We start from the raw sequence: 25,184 nt of genomic DNA on the forward strand, positions 1-25,184 counted from the left end.
ATATAACAGAAACGATATATAACTTTTAGTCACGAAAGATAATCGAAACTAGAGGTTGTAATTCATGCTCTCCCCAGCCGAGATAAACGGAAGATAAACGCTGGTATTAAATCAACGCAACGAAGATGATCATTGATTAAGATTCATCCAATGATCATTAACGACATATATCTAGTTAAGAAAAAATGCAATAAAATACGTCGTGCCAAGATACCACTTTCAATTACAAGATTTTTTCATTTGATTAGTATAAAATAAATGTTATTATTTCGGAATTAACAATGATCGCTTTGCGACAGCATCAGACAGTTAATCTATTTCTCGGAAACAGATCATACCGCTTCAGCATTTGTCAGAACTTTAAAACTTGACATCGAAACTGCCAAAATACATTTTCTTCTACAGCGTTTTAGTCGTCAGCTATTGGCTTGATGCAATGTACGTAAATGGTCTCCCACATTACATAAGACAATTATTGTCTCTTAGTATGTAATCTTCAACTCATCAGGGATTGAGTAACTGCAAACGTATGTAATACCCTTGTTTTTTTTTTTGTCTTCTAGTTTTTACAGCAGAACATTACGGAGGAGATAATCGTTTAACTAACACGACCTTAGTCTCGAATGATTAGCCAGATGTTCTCAAACATTCGTAGAAAATAAACATCTTTGTGACATATCTACATTGTCCAGTAATTCTAAGTGCGCTTTAGTATTATACTTCACTTGCAAGTACGGAATTCGCAAAACAACAAAAATTTGTATTTGATTTATCATTATTCGTTTCTTGTTTTCTTTTGACAAGCTTACCATCCAACCTGCCAAGTTCTCACTTTTTGCACTGTCTTGTCCAATATCTAGTTATTGCAGATTATTAGCGCAGCTTTCTCGTTCGTTCCGCGCTCGCGGTCTTGATTTCTTTTTTTTTTTTTTTCTTAAATAAGATTGAAATTTCTTTATCTATTTTAGTGCCACTGACCGCCGTCACCTATGCGACTGTTTTTATTGCCGATCTCAGTCGCACCCCCCACTTCACCCTGCTAAATCGTCAAACAAAAACAGAGAATATTTACGTCGCTATGTCCGGGCGCGAAAAGGAGGGCGGAGGGGATACTTACGCCGTTTCCGGGGCGGGAACACGGGCGGACACACTCTACCTATCTATTGTGGCTTGCTCTTAAAAATTTCTGTTTTCAGAAAATCGTTGAACAAAATAACAAGAATTATTACCACCATCAGAACCACAGCCGCTCCGTGCTATTGCTATCGGCCACTGACAACGTGAACATTACAAAGAGGGTTCACACGCAACCAGCTCTCACTCCTGCAGACCACTTACAAAATGGATAGAAAGTGTTCATACCATGAAGCTTTGCCTGTCAAGGCAGCCTTCCCGTCAACGCTTACTTCACCGGGTACTCGCCAGGCGTTCCAGTCCAATGTAGTTAGTTCAATTTTAGCTCGGTGTCGCTTTACGTCCTGCTCTCTAGGAATCGTTTTTAAACAGCTATTTTTGACTGAAAGGTTTAAGGATCGACAAACCTAGTCAAAGGTATGGGCGCGTATAGCAACGAAACAAAGACGGCAAAACGCCACACATGTCACAATGCCGACAGGCTGAAGCAAATCTTATCACGGACAGCGGACTAAAAGAAGTTTCTGTAACGGCGGTGAGCCAATTGGGCGTATAGACGTTCAGCAGCGGCAATAACAGCAATAGGATTCGAAGATAGAGATAGAAAAGTCGAAAATGGCGTGAACAGTGGTTGAAGCATTTCAAAAGCAAAGCGACGTTGCTGAACGGTCTACGCGAGAGACTCAATCTGACGGACAACGAGATACTCCGTGGACTTAGTTCCGGGAATGTTTAGATCCAGATCGATTACCCCGATCTGGGCTGGGGAAAAACTCCCTGATCTCTGATAAAAATTCTGTAGTAGAAGGTTTTGTACGGCGACTAAAATGGCCACCTCGCTGTAACTTGCCTCGAGTCGCGTGGTAACTTGTCAGTGCACCTATCTAGGGGGAAACAAGATGCAAGAAAATGGCTAGGAAATATGCGACGGAATCGAATAGATAGAGAAAGGAAAGGCATGTTTGCAACGCAAATCGGCACAAGAAACGCTGTAAAAATTGTAGCTGTTGCTGGCAGTGCCTATTACGATCTAACGTCAGACGTCCTTGATGATAGAGCACACAGACTCTGTTGGCGTAGCAGTAAGTTAGAGTGCATCGCGTGCCTCACGCTATGCCGAGAGGGGTACGGAATCATGCTAACTGAATGGTAAGAAGCTAATTACAATTGCTGGAAAAATCTATGTTCCTCTAAAGTGTTTCCGTGTAGAAAGCAGACACACATTTAGTGTAATCATACAAATACAATATGTGCCTAATATGTGCTACAATTTTTTATCGAATAGTTGTGTTGGGTAATGGGAAAAGACATTTATTAGGATTGTTTGATTAAAGCAAAAGTAATCAGAGGTGTTAAAGTTACGTTTAGAGATCGTGTAGTAGTGACATCGGAGCCGATAATTCTGCCGGATGGCACTGATCAGAATGTCTATTTTGAAAGGTTGTCTTTATTGCAATAAATAAATTATTTGAGAATAAACAAGTTTCAATAAATGAGTTTTCCTTCTAAATCGCTGCAAACGTATGTTAAGAACGATTTATTCCTCTTTATTTAGCTGGTTGTCACCACCGATAAAGCCGCCAGCTAGTAAAACGCTGTGAGTATTTTTTGCCGGCCAAGAAACATTTAATTGTCCAATCGAACAGCATATATCCACAGTTACGAGCAATCTGCTTTAGGCAGTGGGTCAGGACTAGCGGACTGATAGTGTAACTTAAAGTTGGCGAACTACTTCAACAGTGCAGTTAGCAAAATATAACAAGTTTGGCGATGATGGGAATCATGGAAGCTGACAACGGGCCAGCACCAGTGACAAATAACTTTCCCTGAAGCAAGTAAGATAAGATCCCTGGAGGCCCCTGGGAGTAACAATTCGTTTTTAAACAGACGATGCTCGTCATGAAGGTAGGTGCACGTACGTACGGACTATATTGGCAATTATGCACACAAGTATTACTGAATTACTGTTTCAGTCATTTGCGGTTGTAATTACGAAAAAAAACCTGCGTTGACGACTATTATATCATTACTATTGTTATCAATAGCGATGTCCTGCCGTCCCTGTATCACCGTCGGATAACGCTCAAATGGATCCCTTTCTAAAGTATATATTTTTGTTGAAAGCCTATCAGATTATAATTGGTGCGCATAAACGTGCCTACGTAAACATTTCTTATGCTGAAAATGTCGTGCGTGCGGCCCGCTTCTTTATCTTCTGGCTTCAAATAGCACTTCCTTAAACTGTCTGTAATACGGCTTCGTTTAGAACGAGTATGAAAGCTTTCAGTACATCGATATCAGCTAATCAGTGGATAATAAAAGCATTCGTATTAATTCACTTACACAGTTTGAAAGAAATTTACATCAATGGAACATATGTTTTGGGTAGAATCATTGGTAAATTTCTCAAACAATTATCGCTCTAAGCGGTCCATCTATGTGTGAATATTCGCAGACTATTGTTAAAGATTCTGAGCATTTCAAAACAGAGTCTGATCCGCGTAATCCGAAATGCAGTCGCCAACGTCCCTCTTCCCCTAATGTCCACTTAAGCTGCATATAGAAATGCTCTTGATTTCTGTCTGCTACTATTTGCCACGTATTTGAATTACGTAGCCTAGGAACGACTTACGCCCTGCTAAGACCGACAACAGCGCCTCTACCTGCGTAGTTATGCAATTGCTCATCATGCAAAAATAGCCGTCTACTTGTACCCTTTTCGTATGGTTCTTTGCATTGCCAACAGGGATTTCTTCTGCCCTGCTCAGCTCATCGTCGTCATGATTACTTGTTAACATACTCCCTTCGCACCTCCACCAACGAGCATGACTCAGTACATTGAGGACCCAATAAGTACACCGAGATAGCGACAATGTGTCCGAGTCGATTCTGACTATTCCCAGTGTTAATATTAATGCTAACAGCTACCGCCAGTAGTAATAGCAAGCCAAGCGTCGCCATAGTAGGTAGTGCTACTATCACATATATACAGATGTGTATCAGCGGTCCTAGAGGACCGACCGATCCAGGAACTGACCTTAGACGCCATGCAGCGGCGGCACCAGCGCTACAACGAGCTCCTTTAGGGAGACAGTTTGCGACTTGCGACAGGCTTTCTGCTCGCAGACAGGGGCAAACGAACGGACGCAATGTCGACGGACAACGATTGCTTCGTGTCGTTTGCAAACTACGTCAAGTGCCACCGCAGGCTGTCGTAGCCATCGCCATTTGTAGAGCCCCATACAAAACTGTTTTGTACACGGCGGTGACTTGATGGTAGCTGGTTTCTCAATTGACGCTGATGGTGACCGGTAGCGCCGTGCAGCGGCGTTTAAGCAATTTATGGAATCAACAATAACGTTCAACTACGTTGATGCGTATGTACGGCAGGCGTTCGTTGACGAGGCAATTGAATCACAGAATTATGTAGAAGCTGACGAAGCTTTCATGGAAACAGACGCTTATAGGGGGATGCTTACGCACATAAATATAAACAAACATCTACACGACGTCGTACGAAATGGGGAAGTAAAACAATGTTTGTAGTTATAGGTAAAGTTAGTACCGGTGGACTACCAGTGAAAAAGCAGATGTAAATATATATAATAACATACACAGGTTGCGGCAAAAATCTTTTGACAATTCCACAAAAAATACCAAATAGTCTTAACTTTTTTTTTGTTTCCATCTTTATCTTGCGTTTTTGTTTGCTTTCTTTTTTGTTTTTTTTATGCTTTTACATGCGTAAAATGAAGACTCTCGGATTGTTGAGTGATTTTTTGAACCCCTGAAAGGCACTTGTCGCTGAATATTTAAATATTCTGTGACTAAATGTATCCCAGTGTCACAGTCTACGAGAAATGGCCAGAGACCGATAACTTTCACATGTGACGTCTACCGATAGCCTCGTATCGACGACAGGGGTTTACCTCGGCTTTTGTAAGAAACGCCACAGATGGCGTTGAGATTCAAGTGCACAATTGGCGTTTTAAGGAATGTTAGTTCGTACGTAAAGCTTTCAGCGAACTACTGATGATGATTTTTATATGACATAACCTTCTAAGCTTAGGAAATAAACAACGCAGCTTATCTTGACATACATCGACTATCGAAATCGAAAATATCTCGCTTGCCTATAGTAGGGCTTGCGAGATTCCATATTCAGTATTTGGTTAAGTATTCCTTCAGATAAGCGACGGCCGTTTCCAGCACGAGACGAACTGTTTGCCTGCTCTTTTCCGTTTCTGAACATAGCCTACTTAACCGGCCTTTGACGGCCTAACGCTGACAAATACGTTAGCGCTACAGTGTTTCGAAGATTTTACTCACCAGGAAAAGTGCGGAAAATCCATCCTCAAGGATTCTTCAGTCTCAAGTAGACATATACACCTTTGCATATTATATATATAATAAATATAAACACCTTTGCAGTTCCATCGAAAATCGTTTATTGCTTTCTGGGGCAATTACGATACTGTTTGTTGTAGTACCGTTATCATTACTTACCCCTGCCTTCTTATGTTTTAGACGGTCCTGCAACAAGGCTTCGACGAAAAATGAGTTACCGAAAAGAGTCGTTTTAGAATGCGCAATGCTCGCCCTGTTTGTCCTTTTCATTGTACAGTACCGCTCGACCTTAACTTTGCGCGACTTGGAATCTGCCGTCGCTTTTGCTCTTTAGACGCAAGAAATGTGAAACAGCTACCGTAGTAACCACTAGTCGTAACGATTCTTGTGTACGGTACTCATTCAGTTTGGTCAGTCCAACAAAATGGAGTACTTCGTTTAGATCGTGGATGCCTTTCTTGTAGACGAAACAAATATTTTTATTTATTCCGGTATATACTAGCATATTATCGTGTGGCGATGCCTCAAGATCTGTGGAAGGCTTAATCCGTCCATATGATTAAGTGCCCTAAAAAGAAAGGAGGATTTTTTATTACTGTATACAAACCTTATTACTTGTTACTTCATGTATTTGTTAGGTAATTTACCTTCTACCTCATCAGAAATAGACACGGAACGTCGAAAAAAAGGATGGATAGAGCTCAGTCTGTAATACTGGCTACTAGCGACCACGGTGCCGCTGCATCAGTTCCATTGCAAAGCGAAAATTGAGCGATGAATACGATTCGTAGCAGTATGGTCTACCTATTTGTCTATGACTAGACTAAAAAGAACCCCCATTTAGGTTTGTCTCTGATGGGAAACACCGAGAAAAAAGCAATTATATTATATTTTTTTAAAGTTGCACCGTTTCTATCGTCCGATTTGGTTTTATAGCATTACGCATTTCCGATGTTTTTCATGCACTGAATTGGATTAACGTACCAAGCTCCGGCCCGGCGTGCATGCCTCCCGGTGTTGTATTACACGATATTACATAAGCGTATCCGGCCGTTCTATCTATTTTAAATTGTGTAGTGTTTACGAAGACATCACGATGAAGCAGATTAGTGGACCTACCTGCTGACTATCAGTGGTTTGAGCTATAAACGCGTCTACATGAGCCCTATACCTTACGCGTAAGTGAGCAATTGCTCGTATCGGTCGGAGAAAAATTAAACATTATTTGAAATAAATCACTCCAGTCACTTACTATTACGGCTCAACACGTTTAAGGTTCAATAATGGAGCGCCTGGTATATTCTTGCATTAGAAGGCTCACCCGTATCTAATTCGACTGAAACTGATGAACCGGTTAACAAGCTGTTGACATCTCTGGAGAAAACGTGTCTAGGTTAGCAAAAATAGAATACGTTTTTTAAAACTACAACCCATTATGCATCTGCCGCCCATGTGATCGGCAGCCAATTTACAATTAGCATTTAAGCAGGTATCATCTCACGGAGACAGCGCAAATGTGCTCAAAACGTGTGGATTTGTATGTTTTTTGACCTGTTTAGGTGGGTTACAGTCGAAAAGTTCTATTAATAATATGAAATTTGCCGCTGCAGCGTACCATGTCATATATATGCCATATGTTGTGCTGGTACCTTCAGTATTCTTCCTATATGTTCTTATATGTTAGAATTGGACTGAGGAAGTTATGTAATAGTCGACATCTGATAAAGAAAAGTAACCTGCAACCGATTCAAAACAGTAATATATGTATGTATATAAATGTATATTTATATATATATATATATATATAAATTTTTTTCTAGTGAGACAGGTTTAAAGTGATAAATTTCAGGTAACATACGGCATTTGGGCTTAAGATAAAGTGCACTGGAGATAAATTAAATTTCTCCACAAAATCGTTGTATTAAATATTTTTTTTATAGTAAAGGCACAGATGCTGTTCAGATCTATAAAGAAAATTCGTGCTGTTCGTGATGAAGGTGTATTATTGGAAATAACGCCCAAGGTAGTTCTTGCCCTTTCGCTCTAGAAATTTAAATACGAAAGGTTCTCCCAGTCCCCTCGAAATTACCAACGAATCATGGAAAAAAAATTGATGGAACTGTTGCGAAGGTTGGATGCGTGTGTGACCATGATTTGGCCAAGGAACTAAACATCCATCATCGAACACTTTTAAGTCATATAAAGAAAGCTGCTGTCAAAAAAAAATTCGATGTTTAGCTGCCGCACTGATTGATGCAAAATAGTTCGCTTGATCTTATTTCTATCTACAAAGGCCTACAGAAACGTAGCAAAATCGAGCCATTTCTAAAGAGGTTCATAAAAAGTAAGTTACATACGGTAATATCGTATAAGAAAAAAATTATGCACTTTATAATCTTTTAAAAAGCCCAAATTGACCCCAAATAAGGTGACGCTGTGTGTTTAATGGAATTGGAAACGGTTTATGCGCTACGACTTGGTACCCCCTGGCAAAACCATTGATTAGACCTCTGCTATCAACAATTAACAAGACTACAACAAGTTACCGAACAAGAATTCGACCAAAGCCCGCGGACAGAAAAGGCATCGTCTTTAACCATGACAATGCCAAATCCATCTTTGGCTAGCCGGCAAAAACTGAAAGAACTTGAATGGGAAATTTTAATGCGTCCGCTGGATAGCCGCAATCTTGCACCATCATATTATCATCCGTTTCAAAAAAGTTTTTTCAAAAAACTAATCATTTAATTTCAATGAAGGGATGCAAAGATCATTTGCCCCATGATTTTTCGCCCAGAAGTCACAGTTCCACAAAAATGGGATTACGATATTACCAGAAAAACGGTAGAACGTCCTCGACCAAAACGGCCATGTTTATTTTGATAATGTTATTTTAAAATACAACGATTATCTGGTCAAATTTGGGCTTTCAGATGGTTAATATTTTTTGAACAATCCCACATACATATATATATATAGACGTGGTCGGTGTTCAGACAGAAAAACGTCTGATACAAACTAATTTATGGGCAAATGCATAGATCTTCCACTTTTACCGGAGAAGGAACAGGAAGTAAGTGGTTCGTTACTTTTCTAATTGTTACTGAGGCGAGGTGTTTGGATTATGAAAAATCTTATGCAATCGAGTGTACTATGCAATGGCTGTCAATATTTGTTGCCAACGGTAATGTAGGTCCTTATTTTTTATGCAGGTCAAAGTCTGAATTTCCACTTGATTTGCTATTGGTGATACTAACGTAATGAGCACTGCTGGTACGGAACGACATTACTGATAAGATTACGAGTAAATCTATAGGGCAAACCAACGGTACGGTAAGATTAGGGCGATTTTGCACTATCTTTCCAATCACTTTCGAGTACTCATTTACTGAAGCCATGCTCCACGCTATAAAAGTACAGGCGTTATTGCCGTATAGATATAATCGACAGGCCATCCCAACTTGGCAGAAGACAACGACACCTGTCGTATCTCACAGTCATATATATATATTTACCAACTGACTGCGCCGTATTCTCTTCAACTTTATCCGATAACTTCTTCGGAACGCAACTTGCCTGGGGTATTCGTGCAGGTTACTGCATTACACCCAAGTGGTTCCAACAAAGACACAAACGTAAGGAATTGTGCGAGATTTGAAGTCCTCGTTAACTGCAACTTTATTATTGCGCCGTTTACTTAGGTTTTAAAAAAGTGAAATAAGGCTTTTATTTCCCTTAATGCCATTAAACGTCGACGCGGTGGCTTGGAGAGTTATGCTTCTGGTTGCAAGAGAATAGGAGCTGCTAAAAATAATAGACACTATACAGCCTGTGTAATTAAAGAGAGATGTTTTTCTTTCATTATACCCGCATTAACGACATGTTAAAGATATCAGAAAAATTAGAGTTTTTTTTTTTTTTAAACTCTAATTTTTACCAATCACTAATTCCTCAGAATCATTGTCCTATATAATTGCGCCCATTCGTTGCCATTTAATTCGTTTCGTCTACTTGTAACTGGGTCACCCAGGTTAGGTACGTAAACAAAAGGAGTATTTTTAGAAAGTAAATCATTGGTTCCCCAACGGATGTAAGCCATGACCCCGGATCACGTTGCCCATACGCAAATAGCTATGCACCGGTGCGTTTCTTTATGCAGACACGCCATTGCATCGTATCTAAAGCAGTAAAATAATTTTACGTCCTACTATTCTTGTAGCAGCTGCATCGGTCTGTGTTGGACTGGGATCCGATTACCTAGAAGAAATGAACCCGCCAGCCCAGTTCGACCTTGACCTTGGATTGTCGCCCAGTGCGTTGTTCTTTGCGGCAGCGACTGCCAGCGTATGGATCAGAAGTAGTCTATTACAGACCCCGGTTGTGCATACTCATTCCCGTTACGAATCGTACGGACGCCGGAATCCAGGGATTGGCTATACGTCGAATAAGCTGACCACGGTGTTCATGACACGAGTACCTAGCAGATTTAAAAAATGAGCTAAAAAGCATGGGACTTGAAGTTCGTGTTGAGCCTTTCCAAGTTTCCTTCTTAAGACTTTTTCTTATACTGTCAAAAGACCGTTTTTCATCTATTGTCCAGACACTTCTGCCTCACCCTGAATCTATACAGGAACTATTACTCTCTTGCTACATAGCGAATGAAGGAGAACTTCAACCGGCACATGATTATGTTCCTATGTTGCGGGGACGCGCCTGACTTTCTATAATAAAAACATGGTAATCGCAACCTAAGCATGGAACGCGATCGGCAGTATCTTTTTACTAGTATTCACACCGTGTAACAACGTGACCGGAGCTAACTGGGTTTGTTTATTAGCGCCTCTAAATACCTCTAAGAGATCTGTGTGTATCGCATTGGTGGACTCGTGCCTCCGCCTCGAACGAAACCGAAGACTGGCGTTCCATTAGAAGAGCCCAGAATTTATGCCTGTCGGCGTTCCAACAGTGCCTCTAGCCAGACGATTATATTGAAGCTCTACAGTGGTAATCATAGAACTCCGGATCTTGAAAAGCAACGGTGAATAACATCGGTAATGCCACACAGTTGTAGATTCTTTGGCTGTTGTTGTGATCCCGTTCTGATGGACCTCAATTTTCTGAATGTAGGGTTCGATGAAGTGCACGCGCTGACGAAGAGTTAACGATTTGATATGTTAATGTATCGTTTTCGTTGGTAATGATGTAAACACGTGCAGGCTATAAATATACTGGGCACAGAACGCTAAAATGCTATTTGCTACCCCCAAATCAAGTTCCTGTGTTTACATACATAGTCTGATTGACCGACCTGGTGCTGGAGTTACAACGTTGCTTTCAACAGTGACTGCAATCTTTGGTTTCAGTGATTCCGTTTTTTTCTAGCAGTTGTCAATGCAGAGTTGACCCAGCCCGTTCTATTGCGGAAACCCGGCCAAAATAAGCCGAATCGACGGTCTTCTAGTGGCACCACAATGGGCGTAAACGTTGTTCTGTAGCCTACAGTGTACTAAATAATAATTTTTGTGTAGTCACAAACCCCAAGACATTGATGAATGTTTGTAGCATTAGTCACCTACCCTCTCCATTTACTCAAAGATGCGAAATAAAAGATGCATTTACACGGTGGTCAATTAAGGAGCTCTTTCAATGCGTAGACTTGTCGGTGTGCTAAGAAAGAATTTTTCCGTTCCTACTCAATGGTTGATTTACCCGTTGGTTTGCGCGATGTGGGAGACTAATACAGACCCTGCCAAAAGGCAACAGTCACCGGCAATGTCAGCTGTCAAGTGAAGATCCTTGGTGGAGCTGCGGCCCCATAGGGCGAGGGTTGCCCTGATCCGGACACCGCCGTTACAGCCCTCCGCAAGCAGCGCCACGCACAGCAGTTCTGCGACTCTTTGCAGATCCGCCATTCTGACGCGGCGCCAGCGCAACTTGACATCGGCAATTTCGCGTCTCGTAACTTAACGCCGTTTACTAATGTAAACTCTTTATTTTGTTCTTCTGGCTAGTGACGTTCGCTTTTATAGCAGGCTCTAACTTAACCCTAAAAAGACCAGCGTGAAACGATTGGCATTGTGTTATTTGTCCTCTGAATCAGCTTGTGAATCGCTTCAAGGAAAAAACCCGAATTTATAGGACGTTCCTTTGTGTTTTGAAGGAATGTTTGGCAGGTTTTTATGAACACCCGTTGCCTATCTATTAGATGGGCAGGAAGTTGAAAAGTTACTCAAATTTTGACTACCGCTGTTAGTAGCAGACGGATTCATTGAAGTCACTACAAATGGACATTTTCTGCTAAGTGCTTCGTGGGTGGACAAAATATGTTTCAGCTGTATTTTGTGTATAGTGAGTGAGGTTTTGTGTGAACATACTCGCTCGTCGGATAATTGTGTACCTACCATGTTGGTTTCGAACAACAATTGCTAGTTATTTATAGCAAATCGGATATTTTCGAAGTGATTCTAAGCACATAAGTGTCTTCTTGGTGAAGTGTGACCCTAGAGACTCTACAAAGGAGCCAGCTGTGTTAATGGGTGTAGAGTACTATATCGATACAGATTGGGGTGACCAGCTGAAGGCCAATAACAAGATAAATCAACAGCATATTACGTTACACGCATTGTCCTTTTGGCGTCAACCCTTTTATCCTTTTCACTATATACGGATTACTGTGAGGTCTCTTTCGTCGAAACCAATGCCGAAACTTCAATACTGGATGGCCACCCTCCATAAAAGAAGTTGTTGAAATTATAGATGTTCGTTAAGATCTATTTGCTATCGTGAAATAATCTCTCTACTTATTAGCTCAATGCTAAAATGGTGCAGATATCTGGAACGGGGTAAGGACACTTATTTCGATTAGAATAAAATCCAAGTATGGTCAAACTATTAATTCAATCCACATTTTAGGGATAGACTTAAAGGGGCCCGTCGATCAAGCCGGTTTTTATCTAACAACAGTACGAAATTTTATTTATAGCGCACGACTCAGTCAATTCAATGCCCTCACAGTCCAGTCCCTTGAGTGCTAGACAACAGAATTGTATGCTTCTTAATTTTTCTCTTGTAATATTTTTGATGTTCTCTGCTGCAACTGACTATCGCCAGACATCTCCTTTTTTTAATTACAAGCGATAAAATGTTTAGAATCAGCATCAGCGTCCTGCTTATGACACATGATGATCTAGGTTCGTCTCCGGGCGTAGGCACGCTTCGTTTCGGATTAAAAGCAGCAGCTAGCCGTCTGATGGACTGCGTAGCAGTGGTGATGGACGTTCGAAGTTCGAAATACTCAGTCATGAACGTTGTTATTTAGGGCTACAACGGTGCATATTGAACGCAATTTCGTATGGAAAACCTTGTGCACATCTTGAAAATTCATACAAATCATCCGACAGACAAGCTATCCAGTATTCTTGTGATAAATCGTTGTATGTTTAAAACTAGCTTTGCATTATGGTAGCGCTTAACCTTACTTCTAGCAATTGGCACTGCGTAAAAACAACGAACAACTTCGGTGTCGACGAAATGACGCCTTGAAAAAAGTCTGCTTCATTCTACTAGGTTAAGCAGAAAGTTTCTAATCAATATCGATCGACCGCACGCAGATTTCAATGTTAACCGTCACCAGCAGCGGCATAGAAGCGTCAGCTAGCTGGCACTTCTGTGTATCTCATCTTGGGGCGAGTTCTTGGTCTGGGGGAATTCTACATAAGCCGTTACAGTCTTATATGCCCGTGTGCGCCTATAGAAGAACACCACACGGAACAACCGCGTAGGACGAGCTGTTACTGTTGTTGATAAAGTTACTGCAGTTGGTCCTACCGTCATAACAGCTGGGCCAGCTGCGGCTGCTTCTGGAACTAGTGACCCCGAACGTTGAAGGATACCAGTACCCTTCTCAGCAGATGTCGGCAGCAGATACGATACCCGGCATCTGAACGGTGTGTAATAGTCGAAGAGTCTACCGGTATAGTCGCGAAGATATGCTGCTTCACGCCGCCGGCTCAGCACGGTACCGTGAAATGTGTTGGAGCTGCCACAGAACAGACTAGAACCGAGGCATCGTAAACGAGCTTGCCTTGTGGAAGCCCCTTCGGTTTGCTATTTGTTCGTCCGGTCAGTCAACTGTCGTTCATGGATTATCGGAATCTATACTGCCTGCGATGTAGTAGCTTTGGGTTAGCGGTTGGGTAATGGTCGTCTGATGGGTCGCAAATGCTGGCGTGTGTCCACCAGTTCCTAGCCAAGTCCAACTGCGAAAATCTGCGTGAAAACAATTTCTTCCCCAACAACATACACAATGATGGGGGGAGAGGGGTACGCAGTCCTGTCGAAGAGACGACCTAACGTCGCCTGCTTGTGCAATTGTCGAAGCAGCTACTGCTGCTGCTGCTGTAGTGCTGCGTATACCTGCGTATAGATTTGACATTTACGCTAAAGGAGTCAATCTTATTTGCGGGTTGATTTCAATGGCTGTCGTGCGCATGACAGGGTCGACGTTGCCAGAAATGGGAGTTGCTTCTTGCATAATAGCGCAGTAGATTAATTTCAATACAAGCCCAAATTTTCAAAATGTATCCAAAGTAAAGCTCGCCTTAAAAAAGCGTGCAGAACAACTAGACCTGTTTCCCTTCTTCCCATAAAGGGAGCGCTGCAGTTGGTTCCGCCGCACCTCGTGATGAACTAGTTTATAACTCATGCATACTCAGCTGTTAATAGGCAGGCCAAGCAAGCTATTCTGATTTTTTTGAAAACTCATAGATTATTCTCTGATGGTCGAAACACAGACACATGATTTGCCGATGAGACAGAATCCTTTTATTATAGCCTCTTCATTTAATCGCACCCACCATGCAATATGTTATTGGCTTGGAAGCATCGGCCCTGTTGGCTCTCTCGATCCGAAATAAAAGCGCCAAATTCACTACGACAACATAATAGGAGCTCCGCTACCATACGCGAAACATACCAAATTTAGAAAATCAATAGACAGAGTAGAAAGTTTAAAGGCACGTGCCGACTCACAGTAACGTCTCAGTACTTCAATGTTCGCTAACTTTCTGTTTGAAGCACAATCTGACAATTCATCTAAAAGCAATTACCTCGCTGAACTTTACTTACACGAAACGTATTCTGAACTAGGAATTCGGATAATTCTCGTTTCTATTCGGTGAATGAATACCATTATCACAGACCAAATACACATATAACTGTTCATTCCTATTCATCGCTTATTTGCGTCTCGCCATCGTTCTAACAAGATGTCATGTATTACTGTGTCTAGGTCATTATTATAAACGTATTGACGATGCCGTCCATATTTGCGATGTTCAAGCACGGTGTCACGACTATCGGATAGGCGCAAACAGGCCTGCCGGCCATTTTTGGGTCTTTTGTGTTTTACCCCCAACCTCTTGTGTTTACCCGCGTGTTGGCGCTTAATTGCCCGGCCTGATCCGTAGCGGTAACATATCGTGTACTGTGCGGTCCTTAAATGGCCGTTTATTCTGCAGAAGTGACTGCACAGGCTCTGCTATTTCATCGCATTATACTTTATTAGTACGAAACAGCCTTATATCTGCTATCAATAGAAAACAAATTGTCACAAAATTGTCTAGAATTGTGAGCTGATAAAAAAATGCTGACAAATCAATTTACAGATAAAGTCTTGCAATAATACTATACGGCAACAATATCACAGGCTGACGTCTCTGAATGAAAATATCCGTTGGCCCTCTTAGGGCACCATTGTCAAAGTATCTGAAACATTATTTTCAAGAACATTTTTCTTTTTCCGTTAGTTTTCTTAATAGTAATTAAAAAGCAAAAACAAACAACATTAGCTTATGTAGTTTCCCGGTTAAATAAGATACTTTTTCAAACTCCGAGAAATTCAAATGTCCAACTACATTACTATTTAAATTTGGCCTAGTGTAAGTGTAGATGCGCCCGTTTACCCACACAATAGATTTTAATAGATATCTAATCATTCATAAAAGTAAAACATTTTGCCGTATAATTATTATCCAGATTAAATTATTTTTTCTTCTAACTCAAGAATTAGAAGATTTAAAAAGCCTAAGTGTTCCACATTGTTATTACGCGTATCCGAACCTAATTTGAAAACGTACATGCACGTTAACCAACACAACAGAGACCGCAACTTCAATCGAGTATCGTTTTGAAACCTATCACTAACGTTTTGCTATAATTTTTTCCCCATATACCTTAATCTCTGATTTCAGAGAATGACCGCGGGTTGGTTCGACGCGTGGCGGGACGACGGGGGGCCCGCACTTCACGCAGATCCAAACCGAACTCACGTAACGGTCGATACGCCCGAGCTCTTCATCTGCATTGCGTTTGCAACGCTCTTCATAGCTTTCCTCATTATTGTGCCCGGTAAGTTGAACATTGTAGGTGACACCTACTATAAAATGATGCTATATCGACTTATCAAAATGCAAGGACTTCAAACAACGTAAAGCTATTAATCATTTGTAATTTGTTGTTTGGTATTATTTAAAAAAAAAAAAAAAAACTATAAAACATACAGTAAGTAACGCACCGCTATTATTAGTTCGAGGATGTTGCAACGTAGACGTGTTGTCCAAGCCAGTGACGGGTAAATTAGAGTTACGTTTTGATGAAGAATAGGGTAGTTCGACATTTTGCAGGTGGCTTGCAAACTCTCTGCTACAAAAACTATTGTTTTATAGTCACAAATGCAGTGCGTGACGTACAACTAATGCAGAAGACACGGATTTCTGTTATGTGGGACCTGTGAGGGATGTGCGCCCCAATAAAAATCTATAGAACGGCAAGTCTATGATAGCCTGGGTAATTCGAAACGCTTATTGGTTAAGTATATCGCCATATTTAATTATAGTTGGATATATCAGGGACAGAAATACCACTATCTGTTGCTAAGGGGATTTCGAATAAACACGACTGAATGGCAATACCATTCAGTCGTGTTTATTCGAACGATGTTTTTTTATAGGTTTAACAATACAGCCTCATAGTATCGTGCTTTTCTGTTGTATCTCGTTAAAAACTTTGACACTTTAATTTGATGTTGTCAAAAACGACAACAAAGAAGACACCTTGTTGTTGTTTACAGTTCTGCATAGAACAGCAGACGATACCAAAAGACAAAGTATTTTACCGCAGGTCAAAACTGTATTTTTACAATTTTTGAAATAGTTGCCCTTGTGTTACCGTAGCGGGTAACATGGTTGTCTGCTGAACGGTGATATAGGTCCGAATCCGAGCGTAGGCACGCTTCGTTTGGTTTTGGAAACCAACCATCTGACGTAATGTCTAATTGGTTGAATATCATACATAAAATTGAGAAAACTTTTTTAAAATTCTAATATCTTCTCTTTATTATTTGTTAGGCGCTCAAAATCGATTTACCGTAATTTCCCACGCTGAAATCGATGTACAGCTGTCTTTTCCGTTTGAATCAATATCGCCATTTAATGGGTTCGTTTACGATTCGGTCTACCGCCTAATACGATTCCAACTAAAGTGTTCGAAAACCCAGATGGAGTCACATTGTGTTCGCTTCTTTGCCCCTTCGACTCCCGTTTTTGACCCGTCTGGATTTGGAATTATTTAACATTGCTCCTATTCATCCTGAACTTCTCCTTACAGGGTGCTTCATATTATTTATCCTGTCCGACTCGCTGGGTCAAATCGGTTCTGCAGGAAGAACCGACTGCTATTTATTTTCAGATCCGCGGCAAGTGAAGATATTTCTAACTAGAAAACGGGAGTAGATTTTCCAATTTATTCTTAATGATCTCAAGCTATTTTGACCTACCTCTCAATGATTGTTGCTGTTATGGTTTTGTGCTATTTTTTGAAAATGAAATTAACATTGGCGCGACAACTGACTAAAAGTTACCGATGTATAGTTTGTTTGTATTGTATGTTTGTACCGATGTATGTTCGTCCGTGATGAATCTTAATAATCATAGTAGGAGTAGTCGAGCAACAATATCATTGCCATGATGCCGTTGTCAACGTCTTTTCGTCATTTCTGTATTTTCTATCTCATGCTGTTAGTAACCTTCGTACAGCCGCAGTCGGTTTTGTTTTCACCCGCCAGCAGATCCACTTCTGCTATAGTTAACTATTTTTATTGACAATTTTACTAACATATATGTATGTATATCCGGCGCGAGAGGTAACGTATTCGTCCACTGCTGTTAGGGACACTCAGGTTAAGGATCCGGGCCTGCACACGTTTTATTCCGTACTGAAAGCATCCAGCTATCGGAATTCTTTACGGTTTAAGCACTGGACGTGAGGCCCTAAAGACATCATATATGCGTACACATTTATACAATTGACGGAAAATCATCAACTACAGCAGCGTGACGACAGATGGCGCCACAAACGGTGATAATTATGATGATCTGCCCGGGTTGGCTGACTGTTTGTCATTGATTAACAACTCTTTCTACGGGATCCATCGTTACCTCGCTCTGTGCACGAACAATACAGGCATTGTCCACTTGGGTAGCACACTGTGGCCGAGTGACGGCGAACCACCACAGCAGCAAAACAAAGCGGTAGGATTCATCGGAGTGGTAACAGTTGAAATGACATCATATTTTTTTTCTGGTATCAAGGCACCCATGTACTGAGCAGAATTTGTTGAAAAAACTCGAGATTTCACATTAGAGAACTGTACAGAAGGTCCAAGCTGATATTCTGCGTACCATCTGTTTGCTTGGCTGTGCTTTTGATCATAACATTAGCTAGCATTGGCGCTGCCGTCATGGTAATTATCATTAACTTAGCCGACGATATTATTATTGATCACTTGTGGGCGGGAGATGGTATCATTCTCCGTTTGGCTACCGTCGGGCCGTAATAACGATGAGGGGGTAACTGGCACGTTCAACTACTTCCGGCATTTGCATGCTACTAGTACGGATGCAGGCATCGTAACGAGTTTGAAGTAAATATATACAGGACAAACAGTACGCATACGCGAATCTTTTCGTAGCTGTTTACACGAGCTTATTGGAGAGCTGCAGTAAATGGCATCGTAGACTAACTGATGGTACTTCTGTTGAAGCAAGTGTAGTTGTTACTGGCTTGTTTCCTTTAATGTTCCGCGCATAAAACACGCAGGCCCTTTCAGTTCCACCTGGCCAATCAGTGCGGCCTACTGATATCCAGTACTTCTAGCATATTGGCCATCTTTTTTAAATCAAACAGAACATAATATAACATCTGAGTGTTGTTTCGACTGCGCGTAAACCATCTATATATAAATTCGTAACGATTCAGGCTTGAAAGATATGGCAATAGAGCATTTTGAAGTGATGTTGAAATCTGTATCTTCAGTTACTTTCTAGTTAACTAGGCCAGTTCCGCTGTGAAACTGGTATTTTTTTCGTCGTTTCACTATATTGTTGCTTTGAAATTCTAGAAATATTACCGAAATACAGAAAAAACAATATTTAGTCTTTGCTCTCTCTGAGTGTTCATGAACGGCTTCCGTGTTCCATGTCCATGGGAAGACCTCAGGCTACCAAGTCTAAGAACATTTTCAACGTTATATTGCAGGAATTTGCCCAACGATGTCTTTATATAGCCATTGACTGTGTCTGGACAACTGCTCCTCCGTTGGGCAACGATAGAACGCTGCTCAGAAAAATAAATTTACTTTTAAACCATTGCTACACTGGTCGTCGCAGATCTTCTCGGCATGTAAAAAGGAAACAACGCTAACCTTTCAAACCTGCGCACGGATCTATACAAGCGTATCTAATTGAAAACTCACTGAAAACAATAAAGGATTAAACGTTATATATGGTAGTATCATAAACTCTCTATGCATACGTAAGGAGTACTGGCCGTAATCAACGTATACGCATGTATATTTAATAATAGAAATAAATAACAAAATATCAATTCCAAAATACTACTACATGCTACATACTACTACAAACAAAATACTAACCGATGAACACAACATATCTGCCAATGTACAATCCATGCTGAGCCACCCTATTGCACCCAGCTAAAGATCAACCCTAAAACAAACAGCTTTATAAGTAAGCAACTTATTTGACAGATACAATACTAAAACAATTATTTTTGTCTGGCTGTATTGCTTAAGAAGCTTTTTTGTTTTTCTTGAAAACTGTATTGAGTCCCTACAAAATTGCCCCGTCGATGTCTCTACCTTTAAGTTATCGACCGCCAAAACACTCTCCCAGCGTAACCTCATATTCTTCAATCGTTTGTAGTAACAAATTGAGCTCTTTGTTTTTTTCTCTGACATTAAAAAGCTTCAGTTTCAATAGCTTCTGAAGTACCGAAGGCATACGAATTGATAAAGTCAAATCGTTTACAACGAAACATGCCATAGGTCATCAGTTGCCGTTACAGGATACGCTTGTTCTGCCGCCGTCTTTTACCCCGTTTGTCGCCGCAACACCAATTGGTTCGTTTTATTCAAGCCTTGTTAGGTCAGCGTAGTGCAAGGCTTCTTCTAAGGGACAAAGCACCTTACAGAACAGAGTTAGCGGTCGACAGTGGCGTTAGCATCTCCAGGGGTCCATTAAGAGCAGTAAGCTTCGTTTCGTCCGTACGGTGTGGCAGCGAATCCGCCATAGGTCCCATGGCCTGATGTCGGTTCCAGCCCCAGCTCCAACTTCCACTTGAGCAGGTCTTTGGCTAGATATTCAGACATCTTCAACGGAAACACTACAGGAAACAGCTCACTGAATTTTTCACTTATTGTTGAGCGGTTTATAATGGCATTACTACTAGCTGTACGTATATATGTACTGGTTGGTCACGACAGTTGCGTGAACTTACGGTAGCCTGAATAACCACGACCGTCGAAACGATTCGCGCTGGCGGGCGTTAGGCGATATGTATTAACCACGTGGCTCAGTAACGAAGGTCAACCCAACCCGCTACACTCAAGTTAAGAAGGCCAGCGTCCATTTCTATCAATGGAATCCCGGCAGTGAACGAATAAAAGCTGTTGTTTCTACCGCTGGCTCTGGTACGTTTTGCTGATGTGGAGACAATTGCAGATTGAATTTAGTACAACATAATAGAATAATTCCTTTATCGACTCGTTTGTTGTTGGTGATCTAATGAAATATATCGACCTTCCTAAGATAAATCATACGTGACGATGGGTGATAAAATGGCTTAAAAAATTCTATCTTATATGGGTGACCTATTCGGGGAATGACGACGAGAAACGCGGCGATCAGGTGCCTCTCTATGTATACCAGCACATATACCGAAACAGTTGAACATGTTGAAGCAGTAAGCTTTATGGCGATAATAATGGTGATGGCGATTACTAAAAAATGCCTATGATTGAATACTGGGAACTTACATTGCTTTTTAATATGTGTATTGGCGATCGAATAGTCCCGAAGGCAAATTCAATGGTAAACTTGGGGTCGACACATTGAAAAAAAGTCCAATGTTTATGAACTTGAGTTCTATAAGGGAAGTTTGCCCACATGACTAACAATGACTCGCTTAGTTCGCCCGGGATCATTCTACGCAGCTTTAATACAACAGGCAAAAATTAGACCCAAAGTTGAAGTGGCGTATTTATCGGTAGCAGAAAAACATTTCTTTTCCAGTCGAGCTCTTTTTAAAAATACGGGATTCTACTACCATAGACTACAGTCATATATATAAGTATATATACATATACATGTTTTATAGAGAACAAAATCTATCTGTACTTAATTTTCAGTGAAATGTAAGCAGAATCAAATGATGAACCAAAAAAAAACTAGTGGTAAGTTTACAATTGTTCGAAATCGATTTATCTGGTACAGCAGCGGCTGACCTAATTTGCTATCAAGCATTAATTGATCGATCAAAAGCAGCGCGTAAAGAAATACGCTTGAGAAACATGGCCAAAGTGTATGCTAATGCACTCAATGACGATAGTAAAATAAATGTTCTACTAAATTTCATCTATCTATAATGTATCGTAGCAATCCTATGCATTGGTGCTAGGTCGTTGTTTCCTACGTACCGGGTAGACTACTGGCTTTATTGTTGCGTAATATTGCAGTAACAGGTTTAGTCGAAGATGTAAGTGTAGCAGTTTCGACGCGGCTGATCGACGGACGCAGGCGAGATTTGAATGGGTTGATCAAAGAAAAAGAGGCCCGATTTACTATAGACGGTAATAAAAAAAGAAAAAAAAAAGAAGCGAGAGCATGTACGTACGATGTTGAATGAACTGTCTACGTTACTTAGCAAAATGGCCCTGCGAATAATAATTTTAATGCGTGAAATGCCTATAGGGTCCAAGTAACACGTACAGCTGACTTCGACGGGTCGTTGGAACTGGGTTCTGGCAGAAGCGACGGTTGCACCATCTGATCTAATAATAACCCATATTGGTTTTTCGACGATTTACATGTCTCTTTAATCCAGGTATAAAAAGATGACGCACGCATCCATCTGTAGAAAGCTATAGAGAGGCTAGCTTGAATAAATATGCTGTTTCAGGAAGTTGACCAAGTTTTCCAATAATTTTCTTATGAAGTGGTCGGAATAATGGGTAAGAATGGCACATTGCACATACTGTGGCCTCGATTGACCACCAATTTTTTTTTGTATACCAGATTGACAACATGCCCTTATAAATGCCCAGACGTTTCTATGATCGCACAGAAATTTGAGAATACGATGTGCGTCGTTAAGCAGTTCGAACAGTCTTCTAAAACGTAACTTGAAATTGACAACTATCTGTACGTACGTTAGCTATCGGCACTGCTGACACGCCGCGTATATATCTCAGCGTGACTACTTTACTTACTTCGTGCCTGTCAGCTTTCTAGTTAACGGTTCGGAATGTCCCAATGTACCCAGTCGTAATATGAGGCAATCGTTTTCAATAGCATACTTTAAATATGAACGCCTATGGCGCAGACTTTTACGTTATGCTAGTTTATGATCACTTGTTTCACACAGGCTTCTCAATGTACGCACGATAAGCGAAACTCTTGACGCTTACAGGCCGTTTACCTCTAGACACGAGAGCTAACCTTCCTTAAGGCCGCTGCCCCCGATTAGCCTGATATAGTTTGTGTATTAGCAATTAATTTTATTGAACCCTTATGATGGAACTTTCTTAATAGGGTCCTAAATATGGAAAAACTGTTACATATATATAATTACGCTAGTGGTTAGGATGCTTTATCGGGACGAATGGCCTATGGATGGCTTTGTCGCTTTCGTTCGATGTAAACACGCTCTTTACTCGTAGCGGTAGACCGAATACAAAAAACGCTGATGAACTTTTCGCTAACATTGAGCTAGCTGAGTACCCGGAATAATGTCGAAAAGCTCGATATTGACCGCTAAAAAGCTTAAAAACAATGGAACGAGCTACAAAGAAAGCCGACATTTAGATGTTAGAAAATATCGTATCATAGCGAAACTCCTCAGCAACGCAACGAAATTAAGCTGTCCTAAGGCGGTTGATGAAAAATGAATCATCTACGATGATAATGTCTAAGTAAATAGAAATATGTTATAAATTGTCGCCGTTTAGTTCGAACTCCTCCTGTCAACAACGCGGGCTAATTAAAAATAGTCTCACCTCTTGATTTCGATGACTTCGTGAAATAAGGTATTCGTTCCCATGCCTTTACAGGGATAATATGCGTAATATACTCTAATCTAATCTGGCCTTTGGTACGGAGCAATTGGCATCTTAACTAATTTTAGCTTAAATGTTATGCGTCCTTTTTACATAGTGCATCTTAAATTTTTAAACAATTTAAATTAACACAATACTTTTGATTACAGTAGCAGGTTCGCCTATTATCAATTATACTTTCGTTAAGTAGAAACTAGAAAAAAAAAAACCTGTTGGCCATAAGTCGGCTTAGAATTTTCTTTAAGGCGGTCATCTCAAGGGGCGTAAAAGGTACAATGCGCAGTCGGTCAGCTATTTAACCATTGTTCGTTAGCGTTGGTATCACGCGGGTCTGACGTTATCGCCCGAAGGTTAAGCCTTACGATGAGTCAGGCTTACGTTGGTAAGCCGTACCAATTAAAATTTGTGGCCAAAACGCTGCCCTGACGAGAAGTGCTACGAACAGAAAATCTTTGCAATCATATACATAAATTTAGCACTCTTTACCAGCTACCTACCATCAGGCAGGTTTGTATGTGTGTTCACTCATACATATGTATAGATATGCATATACGAAATGCACTTATATTTATACAAGGGATTTTGCGTGCCGTTTGACCCTGTCGCGGCATTTCCTAGAACAATCCGTACATTAGATCTATAATCGTGAAAATAGACATATAGAAAAATTGACGTATTGCCATAAAAACTCAAAAAAAAAACACGTAATTCACCTTCACTGAATGGTGCCGATTTCGAAAACGTAAAAAGCAGAAATCGCGCTTTAAAAAATATCATAACAAGTCAGACAATGTCGTGCTCCCGCTCAGCTAAACCAAGGGTACGTATCAGATATTTATGTAATGTATGAAGTAAAATATGCTATATTTAATTTGTTTTTGCATATTTTACGTCCGGTACTTACACCTTTGGGCGTCCCATTAGACGGCCGGCCGCTCTCAGCACGAAATGAAGTGTATTGACACCCAGATTCGGACCTGGACCGCCTCATCTATTTTTATGTGTAGCCGGTAAACCTATTACCCATCGTGCTATTACAGGGACTAAGTGCGTTGTGATTAACTCCCACGTGCTGTTCTGGCTCCCATAGGCTACGAATGGGTGTAAAAAACAAAGATATTTAGGTCATTGAGACGCCTCTGGCCAGCTTTCACTGCTAAGGTCACGATTGCTTACTGCAACTTTTTATAGCATGCAGCTGATATCAGCGAAGCACTATTATGAGCTCCGATTATACGTAGACGATCGGAGCGATAGTTCTTAGACAAGTGTTCCAGGGGTGAGGGCTTATTAATGAGGGCATATTCGATAATATCGAATAATAACTACTGGGGCCATATTCATGATAAAATAATGCGCGCATGTTAATTAACGTTTAGTTGCATGTGAAACATGTATCACTTGTATACTTACTACTATAGTTCGATTTGGAAGTTAGGTAATATTGATCTGAATCGTCTGAAGACCCTAATATCGATTTACAGATATGCCACCGAAGTACACAGAGTTATCAAACAGAAATCAAATTGTTGATAGGCCTCTATGGTCATAACTTCTCTAGCAACACCATGCTAATCTACTACAGTTATTACCGCTGTCTAAGAAAGGATAACGTTCGCGAACCCTCGCGAGCCGTGTGACCTTCGTTCATCGAGTTCTATGTATAAGACAATTTATAGCTTTGTTTCTCGCTAGTAGCCTAAAATAAAATAATATATTTCTCACTAAAATTTACCGCCGACAGTAGTACTTTTTTTGTTTGAGAAAAAAATAAAATACAAAGAAAACCTAAATATAAAGATGTTCGTGAAATATCGAGAACAGCCCCTAGATCTGTTTTAACCTGATACTGTTTCAGTGAATTTTGTCACAAAACCATGTCTTTCTTCCTCTATAACACGCAGCTTCCTTACTGTGTTGATGATAGAAACAATTTTCAAAATCCCTTTCTGTTTACCATTGCACCTTTTCTCATACACGTTGACGTATATGTTACTAAGTGTTCGTTTCCTGT

The 25,184-nt window shown here is 40.6% G+C and overlaps 1 protein-coding gene and 1 long non-coding RNA gene across 10 annotated transcripts in view; one reads left to right on the forward strand and one right to left on the reverse strand.

Moving 5' to 3' along the window:
- LOC147757909 (uncharacterized) overlaps positions 1-23,083 on the reverse strand; it is a 42,810-nt gene extending 19,727 nt beyond the window's left edge. Inside the window, exons 1-2 of one of the 2 annotated variants that reach the window (XR_015319969.1) lie at positions 21,533-23,083; positions 16,492-18,705 (exon numbers count right to left, since the gene is read on the reverse strand). This is a non-coding gene — a long non-coding RNA (uncharacterized LOC147757909). Of the gene's footprint in view, positions 1-16,491; positions 18,706-21,532 lie in introns of those variants that run through there. The other variant, XR_015319968.1, reaches the window with a different exon arrangement.
- mol (dual oxidase maturation factor 1 mol) overlaps positions 1-25,184 on the forward strand; it is a 107,710-nt gene that overhangs the window by 24,715 nt on the left and 57,811 nt on the right. For all 8 annotated transcript variants that reach the window (XM_086978710.1, XM_086978711.1, XM_086978709.1 and 5 more), the window contains one exon: positions 15,732-15,888. In XM_086978710.1, coding sequence (XP_086834836.1) covers positions 15,735-15,888 — 154 coding nt within the window. In that variant the 5' untranslated portion in view covers positions 15,732-15,734. The remainder of the gene's footprint in view (positions 1-15,731; positions 15,889-25,184) is intronic.

This window comes from Varroa destructor, unplaced genomic scaffold (genome assembly GCF_002443255.2).
Source record: "Varroa destructor unplaced genomic scaffold, Vdes_3.0 BEIS01000002.1, whole genome shotgun sequence".
NCBI lineage: Eukaryota > Metazoa > Arthropoda > Arachnida > Mesostigmata > Varroidae > Varroa > Varroa destructor.